Below are 24,956 nucleotides of genomic sequence, written 5' to 3'. Positions count from 1 at the left end.
GACACTTAACCCCCCCCATCCAACTAGCCAAGGCTGCACAAGAAACATTTCCCCTACTGCCATTAAATCAGACACTGTGGCAGTTATTGCAAAAAGAACAAATGGGACCCATGACATAAGAAACATTAAATTGTATTTACTCTGTAATGGTATCAATAGGTAATATACATAGATTAAAGTAAGACCAGTAAATGTTTAATAGTTTTGTTTGTTTGTAAGATGCCTTTTACATTCTTTTTTTCAGTGTGTTTAAATCTCTCATGTCTGCATGTTGCACCTTTGTTTGAATGATTAAAAGTGTCTGTGAAGTAGACTGACATTCTCCAAACTATGCACTTGTAAGAGATTATCCAACACTCGTCCCTGCAGCATATTAGAGCAACTATTTAGATTGGAGGCAGATTATGTTAACATCATGCAAATATCATGCAAATGGTTCTGCCATTGACCTGCACTGTCACACAGCAAATGTCAATGTGTTACAAAGAGCAATCAGGATTCTGCAGCTTAGCACAAAAATTTAAGAGATTTATACAAATGTGTTTTGGTTAATCTGTGAAAGGCTTGAGGCATTGTTTTGCAAGCTCAGTTCTGAAACTTTACTTGTGCAAATCATTATGATTATCTGATGATTATACTGTTATATTATTGTGTTTGTTATCTTAGGATATATATTTCCAATGCGAGGAGTTTTAAAAGTAATTTTAACATAATAATATTACTCTTTTTGAGCAATCTAAAAAATGTCCCTCTTCACTTTGCTAAAAAGTGCTGGAAAAACAATCCATGAATCAGCAGAATCCCTCGTGACTTAAAGCAATAAATCCATCATTTTGTTTGTCAGCTTCAAATCAATTGCACCAGATGGACACCAGAGGCATTCCACTATTTACAGAGTTTAATGTCATTCTGTTTGACAAGTAATAAACTCAAAGTTTCTACAAAGTCAAAACAACTTAAAGTTTTTGCACTTCACTATCTTTCCTTAAAGCCTTGTACTGCAGCCAGGGACCAAGTCAGAATGACGTTTTGTGCTGTGTTAAAGAGGTTAAGTGAACTTTTGTAATCAGATTCTATAAATTGGAAGCTTTCTCTCTTCTGTCTTTCCTTGTTTTCTTCAAAATCCCTTTTGATGTTTTTTCTAGATACTCAGCTTTAGCTCAGTGTCCTTAAGTAATTGTCCTTTTTTTAATAACAAAGAATGGCTCTAAAAGGTCAACTAAAGCGGTTCTGGGACCCTTTTCACTATCCACTAGCATAAAGCCCCCTATCCACACAGCAGTCTGGTACGGATCAGTACAGTTTGGTACAATTTGGTTTGATTAAGCCTTATCCTGTTTGTGTTTCCACAGCCACCCGGTAGGCTATTATGTAGGCAACGTGTAAGCCAGTAGCCACTATGTAATAGCATCAAATGATAGCAGCTAACCGCTAACTAATAAATTCCACAAAGGAAAAAAACACGACACATACAAAACCAAGATATCAATTCATCTCCTCTGTCACTGGCATATGACTCTTTCTTACAAAACTCAATCAAGCTTTGTTTCAGAGAAGGCTGTGTGAAGAGAAATACAGACGTAAACAATCGGCTCTGTATTACAGTCAATGGTTTAAAAGACGGCAGAGTTTTGTATACCGTTGTCACACGGGAAGTGACAATTCTTTTGGCCAATCAGCAGACTGCAGTGTTTAGCTCCACCTTTTTGGGTTATCTTGATATTCTTGGCACCCAAACGGAAGGGTCCCAAAAAGTAGGACGGTACAGATCGGCTATTTGGGAATCTTTTCCGGGATTAGTGTAGGGAAACATTGTACCGAGACAAACCGATCCGAACCGCTCGGTGGAAACAGGGCTTTAGTGTTTAGGCAGCCACCCAGAACCACCATGTAAAATCACAGAACCTGTTGATATGGCTAAAGAGAGATTACGTTAGATTATGTAATACAGACTCTTTCAGACAAAGTTCGTATTAACCACATAGAGAGCAGAAAACAACTGATATGTTGTTTGATTGTCTAAAAGCTTCTCCTAACTTGGAGCAAGCAAGTAAAGTGCAGAAGGAACACAAAACGATGTCCAATGTCACAGCATGACCTTTTTTTGGAATATCCTTTATGTGGTATACAACATCTGACATATTGATTTGTCGCCTAAACTGCTGGGTAAAGCCCAAAGCATGTTCAGACATTCTCATACGAAGTAAAACTGATCTGATATTTGCTTGTGGCCCGCTTTAAATCAGGAATTATACAAAATCTTGAACTGTAGCAAATACTTCCACCTACTGAAGTATTTTGATATTAGAGATACACTTTAGTGACGGTCTATGACAGCTTTTTCAGGAACCTTCATACTGGTGATCAATCTTCAAGAAATGACTGAAAATGACAAATTATAGAGTAAGCTCTTAGCTGCTGTCAAAGCAGGATCAGCAAAGGCCCCTCTTGATTGAAAAAAAGTGTTATGTCCGTTAGCTGCTGTTGTGATAACAGTTTTTAATGTTCTAAATCACAGCTGTGGCCAGGTTTGAAGGTTTGACTCTGCTGCTTTCAATTTTGACTCGCTTAAACAGAAATCCTTCAGCCAGATTGATTGCTTTGATGTTGGCGCGCCTGTTGGATGTAGCACATCCAATCCTCCAATTCTGTTTTATTAGATGCCCATCAGAGATCTATCAGAAACACAGTGTTCCATGTGTTAAGTAAGCAAAAACAGAGCTTCTTTTAATCAGGAGCAAAACGAGCAAGGGACGGGGAAGGAAAAACACACGACTGAATAAACTCCCCAACAATTGATTTTTCCAGCTGCTTAGCTTTGGTTTGGAAGTGTGGCAGATTGAAAAAGGTAAGTAATGAAAGCCAGAGAAGAAATCCATTTACCGCACAAATAGCCCTACTGCTGTGTTGCATGCCTTGTTGCATCGTTTAACTACATTTGCAGGCTTTTTCTATACACTTCATTGTTTACCTTATTAACTGTATAGCAGACTGTTTATTACTGTTTATCAGTGTAATGATTCAAAAAGTTTACCAGCTGCAGTCCTGACAACACGAGCACCTTTCAGGGAAACAAGAATTTTACCGACCTGCAGCGTTTTGCATAATTCATATTTATGTTTGTGTGTCTGACTCTCATTGACTTACTAATTACTAGAGAAATGTTTTAACTCTTGACATTTCAAACTGCTGATTCACACTGCTGCGTGAAACTGATAAAAATGCATTTCTGTTTATCTGAATATTCAACACATCGCCATGGGATCAGCAGAATGCATCACAAAATAGTAGAGAATGCTAAACATTATTAGCATTAAGGTAATGGGGTTATAAGTAGGCCAGCTTAGCAAAAGCAGAGTTGCATACTTTTGTTTTTCAGGGTTTAAAACTTAAGTGAAAGAAGAGTTGGGGAAAATGTAGATTGTCGTCATGAGAATCAAACATTACATGTTTATTCCCACATATTCTAGTCTTTGCGCAAGCTTGAATTTTATTTAATAAAGCATCCTGTTTTCCCTGTGTATAACCTCTGCTGTCATTGAAAAAACTGCAGGGTGTTTATTCATTGAAGGCCACACAATTGGTCTGAATGCCGCTTCAATAGGAATATTTGAAGCCATAATAAATTATGTAAAGTTCAGGAAGGGGCAGGTCATTTTCTGCAGTAGAATGATTAAATTCAATGGTGGGTAATTATCTGGACACAAGTTAATGGCAGATGATAATTAAATCACATTTATAAAGCTGTAAAAAACATGGTCTGGTTTGTGTTAGATGACCTTTTGATAACAAAGTAGGCTACTTTGAATTTACAATTGAATTTACAAAAGAAAGTGTTTGGTCGCTGCCATGTGATGTGAGAGATGGCTCTGAAATCAAGGAAAGGACAACTTTCTGTTTCTTACATGAAAGCCATCTCTGCATGAAGCAAAGTTTAAATCTCCCTTTATATAACTTTCTTGGAATGATGTTTGACTCTTCACATATGAGTGTCAAACATTCTTAAAACAAAGCAGTCAGAGACGCAGCGAGGATGTCATCTCTCATCAGCTGACAGACACAGAGCGGAGCAAACTGTGAAACCATTTGTCTGATTGTCTGGGACTCAGCGAGTATTACATCAAGCCCTGTGGTCAAATCTCCATGGCTTGTTAATATTTTTTCCTCTGCTCCCTTTCTGATACAGAGCACGTCTGCCTGCTTTTAAGTTTTGGAAAGAAAAATAAAAATAATGTGGCTTCTCAAGAAAAGAAGAAGTTTTGAAATTGCAAATGTAACAACCCTGAGATCTACAGTATTTGGATGTTTGCTAACTCCCCAGCTGTTCATCATCTATTTTTATTTTTTACTTCAAATTAATTTAGCCTCATTGAGATTAAGAGTGTCCTAGCCACATAATGGAGTTTAAAATCATAACAAATGCAGATTATTTGGTAAAAATTCTTATATTTAAAAAGGGCAGGCTTCTTAGTTTAACCCACATGGCATTGTTTACTAGCATTTGTTATGCTAGCCAGCAGTCTTACAGTTTAGTTGAGTTGGATTAGTAGGAGATGCTTTTAAACTGACCGGCTTCCTAATTTTTAACCGATAATGTTGAAAGTGGCCTGAATACAAATAGTGAAAGTCTCGCACATCATTTGTCCTTAATTTATACAAAGGAGGCATGCAGGCCTCCCATTTCTACCAGCAAGACAACATTAGCAAGATAATCTGTTTTTTTCTGTATTTGGAGTTGTTTTAAACTTTTCTGACCAATTCTTCTTTTCAAGAAAGGAGAAAAAATGGTTCCTAAACCAAAACGAGATGTGTTAAAACACAATATCATTTCAGATCATGAGTTTAAGCTGTGTTTCTATATGGTACAACTTTAGCATCATTATTTAATGATTCTTTTTAACTAAATGACAAGGAAAAAGAGCATTGCCATTTTTTGTCTCCCATAACCAGTGAGCTAACATCTTAGAGAAGTTGGTAGCAAACTAAGGGGAAGTAGAAAATATTTTTTCAGTTTAAGTTGAACTACTTATCATCAGCTGTACATCTCCACTTCAGAGAATTAAAAAAATATGTTCAAATAAGTGCTTGGTTTTTTTTTGTTTTTTGTTTTTTTTTTAAAAAGAGGATTTGAGCAACATCACGTCCTCTTGCCAGCTCACATTTGCTCAGATGGAGCAGAAGGCTGAGTTTGTGATAATCCCTCAGCTTTTGGGTTTGTGGGTAGTAAGCAGGAGGTAAGTCTGGTGATTATAGCGCTCTTCAGCACTGAGAGTGGGAGTCTGGGGCCAAAATAAACAACAGTCATAGAAGTGGAAAGCCATCACCCACCCACGTCTGGGCAGAGAGTAGCCCTCAAGAGGTACAGCGGTCAACAGTGCATAGGGCTTACCTGTCAGGAGTCTCATTGTGTCGAGAACGCAGTGGAGAGGAAACTCAGAGAAGTCTAGAGTTCAAAAGGGCCATGGGAGTAGATAAAAAAATATATCTTTTGAGAAATGCAAGTGATTTTAATTGAAAAGTTGAGGATTGAAAGCCTGTACTAGGCTCTTCAGTGTGCCTCTATTTTACTTACAATGCAAATTATTCCAATCAGGAGTTGCATCCTGCCTTGTCTCGCAGCTTCCCATAAATCCTTGTTGCACTCGGCCTTTCTTCTATGAAATTGTTTCATGCATGTCAGCAATTATTATCAATCGTACCCACATTATCTTGTTGGTTTGTTTTTGCTGGTTTTAATCATGTCTCGTATTTTGGTCATCGCTACCACAAGTCTCCATTGTCTGTTGTTGCTTTTGTTGCTTGCTTCATGTTTCCTTGTCTGTATTAAGTTGTGTGATTTTGTCTCAATCTCTCAGTCTCCCTCTATCTTACTTTTTGGACCATCAATTCATAAAGGCAGATGGTTGTTTCGATTTACAGTCTAGTTCTGATTCAGTTTTCTGCCTGCAAGAAAGTTTTTCCTTGCCACATGTTCAAAGAGTCTACAAGTGTCATGAAAATAAGCGCTGTGCTCCTGTGCTACAGAATTTTTAGAGGTCCCTCCCTCCCTTTAACAATACCAAGAAGCTTTGTCACATACAAGGTTTACAGACTTATTTAATTGACTGGGTTGAAACAACTTCTAGTGCACTCCTCCCATCACGACATGCCATGACTATACTGATTCAGAAGCTTATGAATGGACAGCGACATACAATAAAAGCAGTGGCCTCCTTATCCGTGACACAAAAATGAATACCTCAACATGAATACAAGATTTCCTCACTATCAGGACCCATAGTTTAGTCTATGTTAATATATACATTTAATTTAACATTTATTTAGTTTGTTTTATGGGGGCATACATTGGTAATGCTGATCAAAAAACAACATTGACCCCTAGACGTGACTTCAATCCTTTTGTTCTTTTGCAAACACCTTAACTATGTCTATAAGTCCTTGATCAATGGACAAAAAGGTACGATTGGCTGCAAAATAAAAAAGGACAGATCCATTTGTGAGAGACTTTTTTCACTAGATATGATTCCTGTTGTGCACACCTAAACATTATTTCCCATTTCTTCACATCACACTAAACATGTCAGCAGCCTCTCCAGGAGACTATTGCTGTCTTTTCTCACCCAGTGATGAGCTCGCACTTGAAGTCTGTGTCTTAAAATCAATTTGTTCTACTACATGCCATAATGTCCCACGGCTTTTGGCTATTGAGTCAACCTCGGCTTCTTGCTGGCCGTGGATCCCAGTGGCATAGCTTTGTTATGCTCCGTCTGAGCTGAATAGATAGTGGTGCTATCTCTCTCCCTCTGTCCACCTGTTACAGCAGCTATTCACCTGTGTCATTCAATTAGCCAAAGCCCGATGGAAGCAGAGATGGACAGGAGTATAAATGGGAACAAATAAAAGGAAGGCATCAAAATCTGAAAGCACTCATTCAATCTGCTCATACACTACTTATAGGAGACCTGTCAAACTACTATTTGTTTCTTTTATGGCTAATCAGTGAATATCAATATTTTTAGGCTATTAATTGCATTTTTAATCATATTTAAAATGATTGTATTTCTTCTTTGAAAACAGATTTTAAGTCCACATAATGTGAAGCAGTTATCATCTATGTCTTGATATGGCATGATGGCTTGATATGGCATAAATGACTGCAAAGACATGTTCTTTTTGATCTTGACTATTATTTTAATAATAATAAGCACTTTCAAAATGTGGTTGCTGATTAACTTCAGTCTGATTAGCTGTACCTTATAGCAGGAAGCTCAAACTCAATGTGCGTATTAACTTTGACTTTCCAACTGGACCGGACAGAGTTTTTTATCGTTGAAAAAAAAAACATTCACTGCAGCTTCTGGAAGATACTATGGCAGCTTAACTAAAATGGGCCAAAAGGGACTAAAAAGCACATTATTAATTGATCACATTTCCATTAAGGCGTTAAAGCTGACTGCACCGATTTATACTCAATCTAGATGCAGGATTGTTAAAGCTATCTTTAATTATTAAGACAAGAGAATTATTTTCTGACTGTCTTACTCAACCCTGCAGAGTATTATGTCTTTGGGTTTGTTCAGTGTTACAGCCTAAATGGTTTGGTTTGTTTCAATCTCAGTTTTCTTAACAAATGCAGAAGTTCTGTTAGCAAAAAATACAAATTTCATTTAAACCCAATTTAAACCACCTACTCAACACCACATAGAGATAGTGGAGGAATAATCAGTTTAAGAGTTACAGTTTTAGACGGAACATTAAATGGATAATACCAGCTGTCGGAAGAATTAGTCCAAATAAAAGCTTATTGACATGTCTTTGCCGGTTATGTTCAACAAAGATGATGTTAGGATTGTTCTCAATGCTGGTTTCCACTCTCAATTGTGCTTAGAAAAAATCGGTGGCTGCAGAACTCTGAGCGTATCAGTCAATGAATCAAATGTGTAATGTTGTTCCCTCCCCACTGACGGAGGAAGTCATTTTTATTCCTGCATGGTTAAATTCAGTTTGTTTAGTATAAGAGTCATCAAGAGTTAAATAAATAAATAATACTTCTAAGAGTTGCTGGAGTTTGATTTCATTAAACCACTGTATTTTGATCTTTTTTTTCTTTTTAAATACCTTCAAAACCAAAGTTTGCATCTGATTTACACAAATGAAGGGAATTAAAAAATTAATGAAACTAATACGAAACACTGGTAGCTTTGCTGGTTCAAATGCAGAAGAGCATTATCAGCTTGTAGTTATATTTATTCCCTTTTTTAGCGCTCAGCTTTGTCTGCAGAAGAAAGTCCAACATGGTCCACTGAAAAAAAGTGTCCTCACTTTTCTATGCCATCTTTTCTGACTCATCAATTTGAAAAGACTATTTTGCAATGTTACATTCCATCTATTTCCCCCTTGAGATTTTTTTTGAAGCACAAATTGAAACTTGGCATTAACAGATGGATGAAAACATTTGTTGTGTGCCCATAAACATATATCTTTTTCTCTCCACTTTTTTAACCCCCTCTTCTTTGCATCCTTCTGTAGGTATGGAGACATGGTGCCAAAGACGATAGCTGGGAAGATCTTCGGCTCTATCTGCTCGCTGAGCGGTGTGCTGGTGATTGCTCTACCTGTCCCTGTTATCGTCTCCAACTTCAGTCGCATCTACCATCAGAACCAGAGAGCAGACAAACGTCGTGCACAGAAGGTGGAAGTCCTCAACATTCTCACAAAATCTTAATCTTAACTATATCTGGCCAACTTTATGCTAACTTATCCTTTTGACTCATTTTTAATACTTTTTGTAAGTTTAAAATCTTTTCATCATTTCATTAAGTCCATAACGGGCTCCTTTAGGACAGTACAAAAAATCTTATATTTAAAAACAGACTAACTTAATATTTTTAACAAAAACGAGAAATGCAATTGATTGCACTCATCTATTGAAAACAAGTGATTAATGTCATTTTAAAAAAGTAATCTTTGGCAGCCCTAATGATAAGTTAACATTACTAATTATTTTTAATTCACATTTATTTTGAAGGCCACAGTACTTCAGGATTTTAGGTTAATATCGAGTGAAGGGGAATTAGATTATAGACTCCTTTATTATTTTATTTAAAGGACACATTTCTCAAACTTAACAAAAGGTGATTGGGCTGCATTAAAGGATTCTTTGACTGCATTACATATCACTGTCCTTCAACCAACATCATTACACATTATCACTACACACACACTGTCCCCCTCTCACACACACCCCCCCCCCCCCACACACACACACACACACACACACACACACACACACGCACACACATGCACACACACATGCACACACATGCACACACACGCACACACAGGAAATTGCTGCCCTCCAGAGTGAAATGATTCCTTCCTCCTTGACACACACACACTCCCTATCTCTGACTTACTTACACAACGACACACACACTTGAAATCCTAGTGATGGCTGGATGTCATCCACCCAGTAGGCTTGACCTATTGGTGGATTACAATAAGAGAGCCACATATAAGATAGTTTGCAAGCAGCTGCTGAAACCTAATTGAAGAGTGAAAAGGTGTCATTTCAAACCCATCCTAAAAAAAAGTTGAGGTGTGAGCTGTAGGCAATATTTGAAGTAATTGTAGTTGAAAAGGGTGGAGAGATATCTGATTATGTCATTGAGTGAACTCTACTGTATATTATCCTGATGGTACTTACTCAGCAGCTTCTCCAACATCTAATTGAAGTTCTGCACACAAAGGAAAAGAAGCAAAGAAATTTTAAGTTCATGATACCACAGATTTTGAGCTTCTGAAGTGTGTAAGGGTCAATCCAAATTTTGTATTTATTACCTTCATCATTAAAAATTGAATACTGATATTTGTATAGCTTTTTGTCAATTATTTCAGTTTATTGCCTTTTGCAGTATAAAAACACATTAGAAAATATGTGCAAGAGGTAAACAGTGTGAGTGGGCAAAGACACAATGACAATAGAAAACAAATTATGAGATTGTTCAGGAGGAAAACAGCACATGGGGAGAGCTGGCAGGCTGACACCAATTGTCCTAGTTGCAAGGCAAACAACTTTGCTTTGTTTTAAGGAATTCTTTTCCTGCGCTGTGAGATTACCAAACCAGACTGTCAGCAAGCTGGAGAGGATGCTTTCAATAACACCGCTGTAATGCAGGATTTGCCCGTTCATTTCCTTAAGAAGAAGAGACTTCAGTGTTGTTTATGATAATGGAAGGATGGGATATCTTCTCTCGTCTAAAATCAATGACCAGCGCCTGGGTTTTGGAGGAGTTCAGGATTAGATTGTTTGCTTCACTCCACCTTGTACCTCTGATCTGTAGTGTGATTCATCGTTTAAGTTCATGAGTCCAATGACAGTAGTATCATCAGTGTAATTGTTGCTTAGCAACAGCCATTTAAAGCAGTTGATCTTGATAGTGCAGAAAGAAGAACCAGCAAAGACACTTCAAACACAGTTTAAGTAAAGCATCTCAGAAAAGATTTATTTCTAACAGGAAAATATTTTGAAATTGCATATTTGATATTTACCACATTTTTGCCTTATCTAGAGAGACAGGAAATGTTAGGAGGAGAGAATGGGGGAATCACATGCAGCAAAGGGCCGAGGTCAGATTCGAACCCACAGCGACTGTGATGAGGTCATTAGCCTCTGTACAGGTGTCGGCTAACTGCTAGGCAATGCGCCCCTAGCCTACATATAAGTGGTGACTTATAGGGTTACATCAAAGTCATTACCATTGAAAAGTTCCATCAGATACTTAAAGTACGTCATTATTATGATATATTTTATTTTGTATTTACATTTTTTCTATTACAGTGATTATAACCTGACAGCATCATTTCTCATTTTAAAATGGCACAAGCCGTAGAGCAGTCATGTTATTTTGACAACATATCCGGAGACTGTAGATTTCTGTGACTCAGCCTCTATAAAACTGTTACTATGAGACTAAGACATGATTTAATTACTGGCTGGCTAAAGCTGTCACAAAGACGCTCTGACATTCAATAATGCAGGGAGCAAAAAACCGCAACTACCTCATTCAGAACTTCTAAATCTCACTTTGACACGTTTTATGATTTATTTCCCTCATACTGAATTTTACACTCTGGTGCAGCAGTAAATCTTCCTCTTACAATGTTACCTTAAAGTTAGCATCTCCTCTAGTTTCTCCAGTGCATGATAATATTTAGAAGAGAAACTGTAGAATACTGGGTGCTGGGATTAAGTCCAACATGTGGCTCCTTTCTGCATGTAATTCCCACTCTGTCTTAATGGTTTCATACTCTATCCACTGACCTATCCAATGAAGGCAGAAGAGGAATAGTTTACTTGAAATCTTAAGATGGTATGGCCAAACTAATGTTCATGTTTGTTCAAGAAAAGAAAGACTCCATAACTTCATTAAATTATTACTCTAGAAAATATCATCTCACTTCACAAACAATCAAAAGTTCAATATTATTCTATATATATTTAGGTTTTTTTTTTTTGTCAAACGATATGGTTGGAAATATTGGAATATAAAACATAAAATAATGAAAATTCAACTGACTGAAAGCCACAAAACGTGGCTTGTTGCTTGGGTTATATTCAATCTTTCTTTTTTTCTGAGAATTAACTTAAGACGTGTTCTACAGTACAGTACATTATAATGGACTGCTCTGAGTAGTTTCCTGTTCGTGCTTTTATCCACTAAATGCCCACACCTTTAAAAGGTTACAGTATTATCCTGACATTTACTGTGCTCCTGTGAGAGACCAATGCACAGAAATAGCCATATGTGCTCTTAGCTTTACACTATGGTATCATGAGTTTGAGAAAAGGGAGAGAAAGAGAAAGAAGAAAACAGGAATGACGAGCGGTGTTTGAATTTACTCGTCTATTCTGTTCTTCCTCCTTCTATTACTTTTTCTCCCATCGCCTTCCCTTCCTTTTCCTCTTTAGCTCTCATTCGTCTTGATTCTTCTCTAACAACAGGCTGCTCCAGGCTCCCATTACAATTATGCAGTCAGCTGGGGATTTGACTTTACAAAAAGGTCCTCTCATGTACCCGTTGTAGCTCCGCAGTCAGAAAATAGAAAGTAGAGAATCTAAATTGGATTTAATGATAGTCATTCCCTGCCAACTACAGTAGTGTGTGTGTGGGCCTCAGTGTAGATTTAAGTGTCTACTCTTCATGTTCAGTCACCCACAGAGAGCTGAACTATCATAGAAACCAGCCCTGATACTAATGTGACTCGTTTCCTGTTAGGTCAAAAGGAAAACTTCCTCAGAAGAAGCAGTCAGATTTCTTTTTTATCCCTGCACAACTCAGAGGTGAAGCGTAGGCACCGTCAGGGTGACAAGGCTGTAAATGGGCCGAGGTCGCACCAGTAATAAGGACGGCAAAGTCAAGTGCAGCCACACTGAGAGATGGCAGGTTGTCAAAGAAAGAAAGAACCCAAGACGGGAGACGTGAGGGCAAAACAAGATGAAAGGAGCAAGGATGGAAGAAAAGGAGAAGTTCGGCTGAGAAGGGGAAGAGGAAAGAGAATAAAAAGGAAACTGTCAGAGCAAATAGGCAAATGGAGGTGAACAAGGGTAAAAAAAAATCAAAGAAAAGGACGAGGAAATTGTGGTCTGTGTGCAGTAGTTTCAGGGCTCACTTGGCTTATCGGTGAGCATTTCATGCTTTCTCTCTGTTAAAAGCTGCAGTCTGACTCTCTGTCTCTGGGTGGCTATGTTGCAGCATACAGGCTTGAGAGAACAGATTTAGATTGTTTTTGTTACGATGATTGGAACCAAAACACTCTTTTTCATGCCTTCTGTTTACAATGGCAGAGTTAGCAGCTGTCAAACAAAATACACCTTTCGGTGGAGATATTGCAATTAAATGTCTCCCATGTTCCCAAATAATGGGCCCCATACACAGGCATTATCGATGGGCTCCTGTCTGAATTTATGTCGGTTCATTATCTTTATCTTAGGAGAAAAATACTTTGCTTGCCCCATAATGTAATAACTGACCCAAAATTTAAAAAGTTGTTACATTGTGGGCAAAAAGTTACCACGTTTTGGGCTCAGCATTTTGTTAAATTATCGACCATTTATCACATTTTGGTTTTTGTTACTTTTTTTTTTATAACATTTTGGCTAGTTATTACATTTCAGGTTTTGATATAATCCGAGAATGGATGAGATTCTTCACACAAAAACCTTACATTTGCATGAGGCACTCTACAAAAGCAGGAAAAAATAAAGCAGTCTTGACCTGACTTAACTTGAATTGATGATGAAATGAACCTGGACTTGACCTCTGTTAGACTTTAAAATGTATGTCTTTATGACCAGACTTGATTGACGCCTCTGGCCTCAGGATTTCATCAGTTTGGAGGAAAGCTTCCTACGACAAACAATTTGGGCTCAGTGGACCATCACAGGCAATAAATTACTCATCAACACATCAGTGCAACCAATTGCAGCGCTCTTGCACTCAAAGAAGGATCAGAGCGAGTTATTTTTTCATATTTTTTCTTTTCTTCTGTCAAGTCGAGCTTTTGATCAATAAGAAAAGCAGCCTGTGCTCGACAGCGCTTCCTCTTTCAAATTCATTCACTTTTTAAGTGAAGTTACGCACAAAGGAGCAATCAATGCACACCCCCCCCCCCCCCCCTTTTTTTCCTCCTTTCACAAACTGTGCACATACACACACACACACACAACCATTGCTATGACATCTCAGCGTTCAGCATTCCTCACACCTTCACAGGTTTCTGCCGTCTGACGGACAATTTCAGAAGAATCAAAACTAATTCCATTACTTTAAAGTCACGTCTGGGAAGTAGATATTGCTCTGCCTCTCTGCTGTTTCTCAAATGTGTTTATCAGGGAGGGAGAGCAGGAGGACAAGGTTAAAAAAATCTCTCAGCTTACGAGTCCAGGAGCACTTAAGGCAGCTGTATAGGGTATAGAGTTATCTTATATCCTTTTCATTTGAAGAAATTCCCAAAACAATTTCTCTCTCATTTCCGATCTGTCTCTCCCTCGCTCCTTTCTGTTATCACATCCATCTATTGAAAACGTTTTTTTCCTCATTGCAACACCTCTTCATAGACAGATTGAAGAATCAAAGTGTGAACGTTTTTAGAAAAGTGGATTATATTTTGAGGCAACGCTGTGGTTTAAAGTTTGTCAGCTGTTGGGGGGCCCCCTACTGGCCTGGGGCCCCAAGCAGTTGTCTGCCTTGCCTGTTGACAAGCAGCGCCTCTGCTTATTCTTTTAACAGGGTTACTCAATTCTTTGCTTGTTTGCTTATTAGCCTCCTCAAAGTAGTCATATAGTCTTACCGGAGTCAGCAAAACCTTTTAAATTTAGGACAACATAGTCTCATTGGAAGCCAAACAGAACGAAAGAAATGTTTTTACATATAAAAGGTTCAACAAGAGGAGGCGCTGGTGAAGCAGTGCATCTGCCCCTTGTACGGAGGCTGTTTGGTCATCCGGGAGGGCAACCAGGCTCAGATCCAACCCGAAGCTCCTTTCCAATCCTCGCTCTCACTCATTGATTTCTGATTCTATCCTCTGTTCTGTTTCTTACTAAAGAGCTCTTTATGTTTTATGTATTGGCTATGTTGTATTAGGTGATTCTCCCTGCAACCAAATATACCTACGGGTACAGATAAAGTAATCTGAACCTGAACCTAAAATAAACCCATTTGATATATTAGAAATGAGAAGTCCCAGGAAACCATTGTTTATGTGCTGTTTTTGGAGGATCATTCATTCTAAATCAGTACAAAAAGCCAAAAGTATGTGGACTCTACTTTTCAAGAACCAGTCTTTGAAGATCTTTATCTTTATTACTCTTTCCTTTCCACTGGTACCAAGTTCTTGCCCCCGCTAGTTTAATGTTGCATCACTCTAAGTATTATTGGTATGGGTCGGTTCTTTTTTTGATGTCATGAAGTCAAGTTTGATGTGGTTTGGCTTTTTACAAAAAAATATCAACCACCCAGCTGATAACTATTTATTCATATTTATATATGTCAAATTAAATGATGGTGGTCAAATTATTAAACTCTATACATGTAAGATATTAAGAATAGTCCACACAATTTGCTTCAAACTTCCAAGAAAAACAGTTTTGGAAAAAGCCTATTTAACACGACGTGTAAAATCACTCCTGATTAACAAACCTTTCTATAAAATATTAATCATCTCATTTTTGTGCAGAAAGAGTCGAGACCTGAATGAAGTCACATCTATTGTCTTGAGGGTCATGTGCAGTGCACAAATGCAACATCGAGCTTGTGTCTAAATGGTATTCAATCCTTGCAGCCAGAACATGAATCCCCTTAAGACTTACCAAGACTGGAGGCTGTCACAGCAGCAGAAAATAAGTCCTCTTTTGGAAGACATATGAGTCTCATGTTCTGGCGTCCACATACTTTTGGCCATGATTTACATTTCAGTGGTTGGCACATTTCAGACAGCTTCAGAAGCTTTTCTGTTTTCATACAGAATGAAAGATTAATTGTGTGGTCAAAAGTAGTGCAGCAGTAGCAGCCATAGTTACTACAGAGTTTTAGGGATGAGTTGGCGGATACTCGCCATTAAAGACGGTATTAGTCATCTTCAGTGACCTCCCGCCCACCCTGTCTGACGTTCTGACCTCTCTTTCCTCCCACATCCAGAAAGCCAGACTAGCCAGGATTAGAATATCCAAGTCCGGCAGCGCCAACGCCTTCATCCATAACAAACGCAACGGACTGCTCAACGAGCTGCTGGAGCTGACGGTAAGAAAGACCTCTGACCCCCCCTGAACACTGAAACTCATTGACAGCAAAGTGGGCGAGATGATTACTGGAAAGGCGTTTCGAAATGTGTTCATTAAAAATGCCAGCAGATTGCATTTCAGTAAGAGATTAATCATATTGTTTCCTGTCAAACACTCTACTATTAATTATTTCAGCTCACTGCAGCTCAATAGTTTGGAATCATCAACTTCACACCCTTTATGCACACACATAGACACACACACACAAACACAATGACAAACAATTACAGCATAATTAAGCAAAGGACAATTTGGAAGTCATTTGGAGGCTGTGAAAGTGCAGCAGAAGTTGGATTCATTACAGTCTTGTGGGTTTACAGTTCAGGGGTGATAGCAGAGGAGTTATGACAATAATCCCTCTCTGCAAAACTGGCAAAGTCAGACAACAGAGGCTTTCTTCACTTTCGCTGTGTGGTGGTGATAATTACATGTTAAGTGCATAAAAGCAAACACTTCAGCGCCAACTAAACAACTGCTCCAGTGAACGATGAGACTGTAGAGGACATCCCACACAAACAACCTGACTCCTGGTCCGAAAAGTACACAATGTTTCTCTCTTTCCTCCTGTATATTTATTATAAACAACTGTGCTCTTGCTTGTCTATCGTCTCCATACTTTACATGTCCGAGAATTAATCTTTCTGTGGCATCTGAGCAGGAAGACAAGTGGTAAACAAAACCGACAGTGTTGGACGTTAGCTTGACACAAGGCTTACCTGCTCTTACTGTACCAGCAGATCATGTCTGAATATTTGGATTTACAGTAGATGCCATCAGAACCAGACTTTTATCAACTCATGTAAAGTTTGGGGCAGATTGGACAGCAGAGGTTTGAGTCACAGCAACTCTCTGTGTCATGGCGTCACATTGATATTTGTCATGCCGCCACAGCCGTGCGAGTGAATGAAAAACATAAAACCTTTCAAAATAATTTCATGTCAATGACTTTTTGAGTTGTTTGAGTTGGAGTCCTGCTGGATAAATGCCAGCAGAGGAGTGTGTTAAAGTATGAACCCTATAAATGCCAAAAAACTACAGTATCTACTGGCTAAAATGATCGTAGAGGGTTTTTACATTGCATAATGCTATTGGCCTCATCTGTCAGAGCTAGACCCTAGAGATTAACAGAGACGGGCTAACAGGCTAAGCTTTGCCTCAGTTTCCAGGGTTTTTTTATGCCAAGCTAAGCTAATTAGCTCCTGGCTCAAGCTGTGTATTTGATATACAGAGATGAGGTATTGATCCTCTCATCTAACTCTCAGCAAATGAGCAAACACAATTAAAGTGTGCATCTACCGCCACAATTCTGCTCCATTTGTTACTAGTCCTTTATTTCTATCCTCCAGGGATTTATTCAATATGTCACCACCATGGGAAAATGTGTTTAGTGATGTCTGAACGAACTGCCTACATCCTTACTATTCGGTGCATCTCCCCTCCTGGCAAATTGTTACTCAAATCCATTTAGATCTAATTGAGTCCAGTGTGGAGGCTCATGGGTGTCTGGAAGTGGTCAGAATTATCATACAAATGCCATCTGCGAGCGCTCAGCAGCCCTGATCCCTCTGCGTGTGTGTGATGAGGCTGCCAGAGTCCTGACGCATCAAATTACAGTTGTGTCAGTGCTGCTGTATGAGTCTGAGGTTACGCAGAGTGAGGAGAAATGACTAAATGACTGCTTCTCCCACGGCTTGCGGTTAGATCACAAGTTCTGCTCTGCTGCTGTTTTCCAGTTTTCCCTGAAATGTTTTTTTTTTTTTTGTACTTTTTGTTTATAACTTAGGGCACATGCTATCTATTGATGATCCTTTCCAGTTGTAGTAGGAGACTCTACTACTGTATATTCCCTGTAGATGTCATATGCTTTCTTTTCTTTTCTTCAGTTTCTTTTCCTTTAAAAGGGCTTAGTAAAAGAAATTTCTCCTTTATTTAAACCAAAACAAGCAGAGATGGTGGGTGTGTTATAGACGTGGCCAGCGATGGTTTTCTGCAAACCCTTAAGACATGTGCTATTTGAAGTGTTTATCAGGTATTTCATTCAATTAGTCAGCGAGAAAAAGTCCCAGCTTGTTATTTGTTCATAGTATTTACTTCAGAAAATTGGTATTTACAAAATCACATAAACCCCACTAGAAATACTACTCATCTCAACTGCTTCAACACCAGCTTGATTCTTTGATCAACAGAAGCATGATCCTTTAAATCTCAGTCTCCTTCTAAACAAAGTCTCTGATAGGACCTCTCCTTCTTTCCGGGTACATCCTCACATTGAGACATCAGGAGGCGTGCTGTTGTCGTGCTCACGTCGCTGTATTGTTCCTATGTCTGGAATCTGAATGAGAGTCCTTGGGCTGGATCGCCACCCACCCAAATCCTGTGTGTAACAATGTGCACTTTGCGGAGGGAATTCATTTGTTTTCGGTTTTCATGTTTTTTGGCATTTGTGACTACTTGGAGACTTAGCTATATTGGAGCCTGAGCTTTGAAACTAAGTCCCGCTTGGAGAAAAACCCTGAACAAAAAAAATGGCTCCATAAGTTTCTGCCTCTGTTTTTCCTCTTTTTGACGCTTCATGCGTCAAAAACCATTCTGCTGCCTGGAGCTTCATATAACACTCAAACGTAGATAATAAATAACAGAGCTGGTAACTACACAGCTTAAAGTGTCTTTTTTTCTATTAGTTGAATAAAGTGAAAATATTTATTTTGAAGCCTGATCACACGAGGAAACAAACAAAGGCAGTAAGAGAATTAATACCAGAAATAAGAGCAACAGGGAAAATGAATTATGAAGAAATTCCTTCCTTGCCAAAGCTGAAGGTTCCATTCACAGCAAGCTGAAATATTGTCCACTGTGAAACAAAATTACTATAAAGTTGTTCTTTCAAAGCAAACGGTCATCATAAAAGAAGATAAGTTTAACAAAAAGCAGAACAAAGACGTCATGCAACATGAAATGTACATGTGTCATTTCAGAGTCAGGATACAGAGGTCGCAGTGACAGACTTTAATGAGCGACAAGGATTTGTCATCAGGTATTTGCTAACATGCATGAATGTGTGTGTGTGTGTGTGTGTGTGTGTGTGTGTGTGTGTGTGTGTGTGTGTGTGTAACAAAGGATAAAGAAGAGGACGAGCAGAAGCAGGCAAAGTCGCCCTCTCTGATTGAGATCCAACACCACCACCTACTGCACTGTCTGGAGCAAACCACAGTGAGACCTTTCAAAACTCTTAACTTTTAAAAACTTGTGAGGAAGAACTGAATGTGTTTGTATTGTCAATTAAAAGTCATCTCATAATAATTACATTCTGTGCCAGCACAGACATTATGTACTTCAGGGCTGAAGGTGCTGGCAACTCAAATATAATCTGTTTGTAGAGGATAAACACTAATTACAGTCTGCAAGAATCTTATTGTTATGCCTAATTCTCTCTTTTATTGCGTACATTTCCTGTCTGTATATCTGTGTGTTTTACATAAACTAAATATTGATCATTATTCACAAGAAAACCTCCAAGGCACTCTACTTTAAACAATAAAAATGACTTTGTCAGGAAGCCTTGACATTAATATGCATAAAGGTCTTTCTTTGAGAGTGGAACATGAGCATGTTCTGACAATATCAAGGCATTGTATTGTTTAAAGAGAATGCATTCGAGTTTTCCTTCAAAGAGCATCAACACTTTGTTGAATCCAGGAACGCTAATTCTTTTCTACTTGAACCCTTTATCTATTCTGAAACGGAAACACACATGTATGACATCTTCAATCATTAAATACATGCACACGCACACATTGTTTGTGTAAACATGTTTGACCGTCCCTTTGACATCAATGTTTCTGTCTTTTCAAAATGTTCTTTTCCACATCAGTTGGAAGCAAGAAACAAAGTAAGAAAGGCTTCAAAATGTTCACATAACAGTTTGATTTAGATGTCTCTGTGCATAAGTGTACATTTAGAGTGAAGAACTACTGATTTGCAAAAATAAATGTAAATGCAAAAACATAAAAGATTGACACTGGATCTGTTTTTACCTAGCAGCAAATATACTAATTGGCCACGTGTCTAAGTTTGTGAAGAGTAGTTTTTTTCTGTAAGTTCATTATTGGTATTAATTGTCTTTCTTTGGTGTATTTGTTGTAGAATTATGAATGACATATAAGACAAAACATCAGTCCCATGAGTCTGTATTTGATTTACTCTACATCCTGTTTTCCTTTCTCCAACAATCTCTCCATGTCTGTTTAAACCATTATTCTGTTTCTCTCCTGCAGGCTCATGAGTTTGTGGACCAGCAGATGTATGAGCAGAACTGTTTAGAGATGGCTTTACAGACATACACGTCTCGCAGCCCCTCCATAGCCAGCCACGACAGTTCTGTGGGGAGCTGCTGTGGCCGGAAAGTGAAGAGAAACATGCCTCTGCCCAACATCAGCCTGTCCTCTGCCCACCCTCTACCAACACACCAGAGCCCCCTGCAGGAGCTAAGCGCGCTCCACATACAGTGTGGGGATGTACCTTCACACTCCATCAGGTAAGACTGAAGGCTAGAGGGAGGACAGGGGAGTAAATCAAGTTGCTAGCAAGAAACCTGTCTACTTTTTTAATAGCGCTGGGCAGATAAAGCATTCATGTGCAATAAAAGTCCAACAAGCCATGTAAGGGCAAGCATTTTTAACTCTTGATTGATTGACTCCCACAGGTAACTGTAAAATATGTGGGCTCTACATAACCAGGACTGGTTTATAAAAGACAATAATACGCTTTATCCCAAATGCTGCACTGCAAACAAAATCCCTTCTTTATTTCCAGTGCCGCCCAGATGTGATATCAAGGCTTTTTGAGCCTGATGTTTGTCATCCATACAATGACTTTCCGACATATCAGTGAATCAGCCTTAACAAGTCTCAAGATTATACACTCAAATGTTATTCAAACTTTTATTTGTACTTGCCAATGAGTACCTCATAACTGTTGACTGGCATGAATCAGACAACAATGACCTTAAAATAAATAAGCAACGTTACTGAGACGTTGTTCCACAGGGGACGTCTGTGATTGGCTTATTGTCGTAGATGATTTTCGTTGGAATGCTTTGCTTTATAAATGACAGACTTGTTCATAAAAGGGTTTCCTTTATTACTTCTGTGTGTTTGGGGCTTTAGAGTAGCGGTGAACATAATCAGCACTGGGAACAAAATAATTGAATGAAGTAAATAAAAAAAATAAAGAATGCAATACCCCAAACAGTCACTAGAAGGGATTAAAGTAACATAAAAATCAACTTAATCAGTTTGATAGTTTTTCTCTATAATTTCAAATTAAATCAAATTAATGAGAAAATGCCCAAATCAAAATAAAACATTTTGAGTGTTGATTTATAAAATAAAAAGATCTAGAAGATAAATTGTTTACACGACATATGAAGATCAGTGAGTTTATTAGACAAAAATAATTCATGCAGAATGAATTACTCTGATATATTTATCTGTTTGTCAATATTCTTATCACATTGTAGACAATGTGTAATCTCATTCTGTTTGTGCACATTTCATGGTGTGACTTTTATGAAGTCTTTGTGTAGGCTACAATATATAACTACCCTTAATCCCAATTTCCACACACTCTGTGTGCACCGTGGTCCGTCAGAGTCATGGTTTTGCTCCATCGGACGGCCTGCACCCATGATGCTCTGTAAGTTTGCTTGTCTGACTTCCTGTCCAGGTTGCGGTGTTCTGCCTTGCTTGACGCAAATCTGCAGCAGTTTATAACAGACTTGCAGCACATTTGGAAGGAAGATAAGCATAGTGCCACTGTTGGGACAAACCAGGGCGCCCGCTGTGTGAACACGGTTGATTGGCTAGAGTGGCAGCGAGTTACAGCATAGTGAGTGCCGCTGACGGACTGCGGCGCACACAGAGTATTTGTGAATTAGACTCTCTAATCTGCTTTTCCCCCTAGTCGTTCAAACCTCAACCTGAAAACAGACAACAGCAGCAGGGTCAACTGCAAAGGAGGCGGTCGGATCACCACGGCGATCATCAGCCTCCCCACACCTCCAGCTTTGACCCCTGACGGTGATGGTCTCCACGGGCCCCCACAGAGGAGGCCGCCCCCACCTCCGGGTCTGCCTGCAACACCAAGCATCCAGACCACAACAAGCTCAGCTGGGATGAACATCGTCAAAGTGTCTGCTCTGTGACTTCCTGTGTGATGGATGTAACTCAGCTCAGCAGGAGGAGAGAGAGGAGAGGAAAAGAAGAAGAAGAGGTCACACGCTACCTTCCTGGCAGCACCCTGTGCGGTCTCACAGGGTCGACAGGAGGAGGGCTGATCCCCTGAGGAGTCACCAGTTGTTGTGTAAGAGAAGACAGTTGATGTTGAGGCATTGCAGAGGTGGAGGACTGTAGATATGTGAACCAGGAATCACACACTCGTCATGTCGTGTTTGCACTGTAGATATGGACAGAATCACTGCATTTCTAATAGTTAATAACAGCCGTAAAGATGATTTACAGCCTGTACGGTGGAAGAGATTCAATGACAATGTGTAAACAGCATATCTCGTTTCATAATCAGCCAACTCTTTCCACACAGTGTCACGGGAAGATGAAAGTGAAGTCACGGTGAAATAGTAAAAAAGGACATTGTCGACTTGAAATGTGTTTGAAGTGCAACTTGTGAACTGAAAAAAAGTGTTGACCATTTTTACTTGAATTTGTTTGGTCTTGTTTGTGTTGTGTGTTGTTTGTTTCACGTTCAAAAAAAAAAGAATTGTACACAGTTTTCTATACAGCAGCGTTACAAAGGTCATGGCACCCGGAAGGATGCTGCAAATGTCCTATTGGTAATATGTGAGTTTGATGTGTTTGAAACCTAAGAGTGTATTTTCTTGGATATTTGTGTCTGATTAATCACGTCAAGATTTAAACCAAGCTGTGATTTTCACTTTCCAGTGATTGATATCACACTTCCTTCATGACTTTAGGTTTTTCATTCTGATGGAGTCCTCTGCTTATCAATTTCTGCTTAAGACACACATCTAAAAGGTCACACATTGTGCAAAAATACACGTTTATCTAACTCTAATGGGTGTCCCTATACCATCTACAAACCACTTAATTATGAGAAAAGTCCATCCTCTTTGTCTTTTGCCTGCTCCACTTTTCAGAAAATTGGGGCTCCAACAGACTGTTTGTTAGTTTAATTATTTAATCTTGGTGAAAAACAGGATTATATGTGACCTTTAAATAATATTTTTTTACAATTAGATAACCAAATATGATGTTAAAAGGATTTGAAAAATGGCTTATTATTGATTTCCTCTTGCACCCAGGCACTGGAGTAAACGGCAAACAGGGAAAATGGTGCAGTTGTTGGGGACTATTTGAAGCAGCGGATGAATACAGATTTAGATAGTGACGTGCAGCATCAGGTCAGTGAGTGTTTGAAGATTAACTTGAGTTTCATGTTTTTTTCTGTGTAAATAAAACCCTTTAAAATGCGCTGAGTAACTCATGGATGTGTTTTAATTGGAGGTCGATATCACAGAGAGAAAACAATGGTTTCGATCTGTTCATGCTTTATCATTAACACAAAAGCTAATGATACATTTCCAAATAACTAGATATTTATGTTATTTTTACTCTATGAATGTATGATCCTGTTCAGATTTATGTGATGGCTTTTTGCCTGTGATCAGGTCAAACCACTTCTCATTTTATTTCTTCTTTAAACAACAAAGACACATAAACCTCATTCAGTGTTGACTTCTGAAAGTAAACAAACAAGAATCAGGTATGCAGATAATTAATTTTTTAAGGCGGAGCATTAAATCATTTAAATAATTTGGAGGGTTTTTTAAAGGCTGTTCAGTTTCTCTTGTTTTTTGTTTTTTTTAGATTTTCAAGCTTCTCTGAAAATCAGAGTTACAGACTTGTTCAGTCTACACAAGGACCACTGAAAGTATTTAGACAGCGCACCAATACATGCAGTGCCGTTGAACTCCATATTATTATTCATGATATGACTCTTCTCCAATCAGATCACTTGGTCAGAACTTTTAAATTAAATCCTACTGGGTAAGGGCACAAACAGTTGTATATATAGAGAGAGAGGTTGTTCTGAATATCAGCATTCCTGTGATGCTGGGCGCGAGGCTGCAAGCCAAAAACCCCCAGAAACAATCATTTGCTGAAATTCACATGAAAAGCTAATCCTCGAATATGATACTGCTTGAACACAACACAAAACAAACAACTTACAGTAGACAATGTACAAGACAAAAAGGTTTTTTGTTTTGTTTTGTTTTATTTGTTTTGTTTATTTAATCATTTATTTGACACACACACACACACACACACACACACCTACACACACACACACACACACCTACACACACACACACACACACACACACACACACCGTAGTGTGATTCTACAGCTTGACTGAAACTGGACTTCTTCCAAGCGACACAAACATTTTATGATGCACATTTATCTGTGAATGTCCTGTGAAATAAGAGTATGATGAAAAATGCATTGGTGACATCTGTGTTGTATGAATCTAGACGCTGTCTGATGTAATGTTTAATAAAAGTACTCAGAACAGCTGATTTAGTTCAAAAGTCCTGGTGCTGGTGTTACTGTTTATCAGCACACAAGGAAAGCCTGCTGTACCTGTTGTATAACGGGTTAACTGAATTATGTCAAAGATGATCACAAGAGGGCAGCAAAGATGCATCTGACAAAGAAAAGAAAAACTGATTGGTCAGGTTTAAGGCCTCACTCCTGCAGTGAGAAAGCACGATGTGGTATGTGCCAACCTGCTGCATACAGTAGAGTTTGTCTTTATGAAGATGGTGTTTAGGTTTGTTTATGAACGCTTGTCAAGTCAGTTGTTGTTGTATGAAATGATATTTGTCTTTTAGTTTTTTTTTTCCTATATGAAATATGTTTTGACGTGTTGTTTAATTGATCACAAAGTGAGTTGTTTTTGGCTGCATTGGTAAACTCTGTTTTGCATTCCTGTATTGTGCCATGTTCTCTATGCTGCTATATATATATATATTTAAAAAAAGAACTCTGAGCCCTTTAGATAACTCTTCTTCTCACT

At 38.6% G+C, this 24,956-nt stretch overlaps 2 protein-coding genes across 3 annotated transcripts in view; one reads left to right on the top strand and one right to left on the bottom strand.

Moving 5' to 3' along the window:
- Positions 1–23,654, top strand: part of LOC306822218 (A-type voltage-gated potassium channel KCND3-like) — a 71,370-nt gene extending 47,716 nt beyond the window's left edge. Inside the window, exons 3-8 of one of the 2 annotated variants that reach the window (XM_079341081.1) lie at positions 8,530–8,692; positions 15,699–15,800; positions 18,959–19,051; positions 19,713–19,730; positions 20,116–20,375; positions 21,803–23,654. In XM_079341081.1, coding sequence (XP_079197207.1) covers positions 8,530–8,692; positions 15,699–15,800; positions 18,959–19,051; positions 19,713–19,730; positions 20,116–20,375; positions 21,803–22,043 — 877 coding nt within the window. In that variant the 3' untranslated portion in view covers positions 22,044–23,654. The remainder of the gene's footprint in view (positions 1–8,529; positions 8,693–15,698; positions 15,801–18,958; positions 19,052–19,712; positions 19,731–20,115; positions 20,376–21,802) is intronic. The other variant, XM_079341082.1, reaches the window with a different exon arrangement.
- The window catches only part of LOC306822231 (uncharacterized protein), a 237,273-nt gene that overhangs the window by 129,302 nt on the left and 83,015 nt on the right, over positions 1–24,956 (bottom strand). The window lies entirely within an intron of this gene.

Source organism: Symphodus melops, assembly GCF_947650265.1.
Source record: "Symphodus melops genome assembly, chromosome: 4".
In the NCBI taxonomy this organism is placed as follows: domain Eukaryota; kingdom Metazoa; phylum Chordata; class Actinopteri; order Labriformes; family Labridae; genus Symphodus; species Symphodus melops.
Note: the sequence above shows the minus strand (reverse complement) of the source record. Positions and strands in the feature narration are given on the sequence as shown.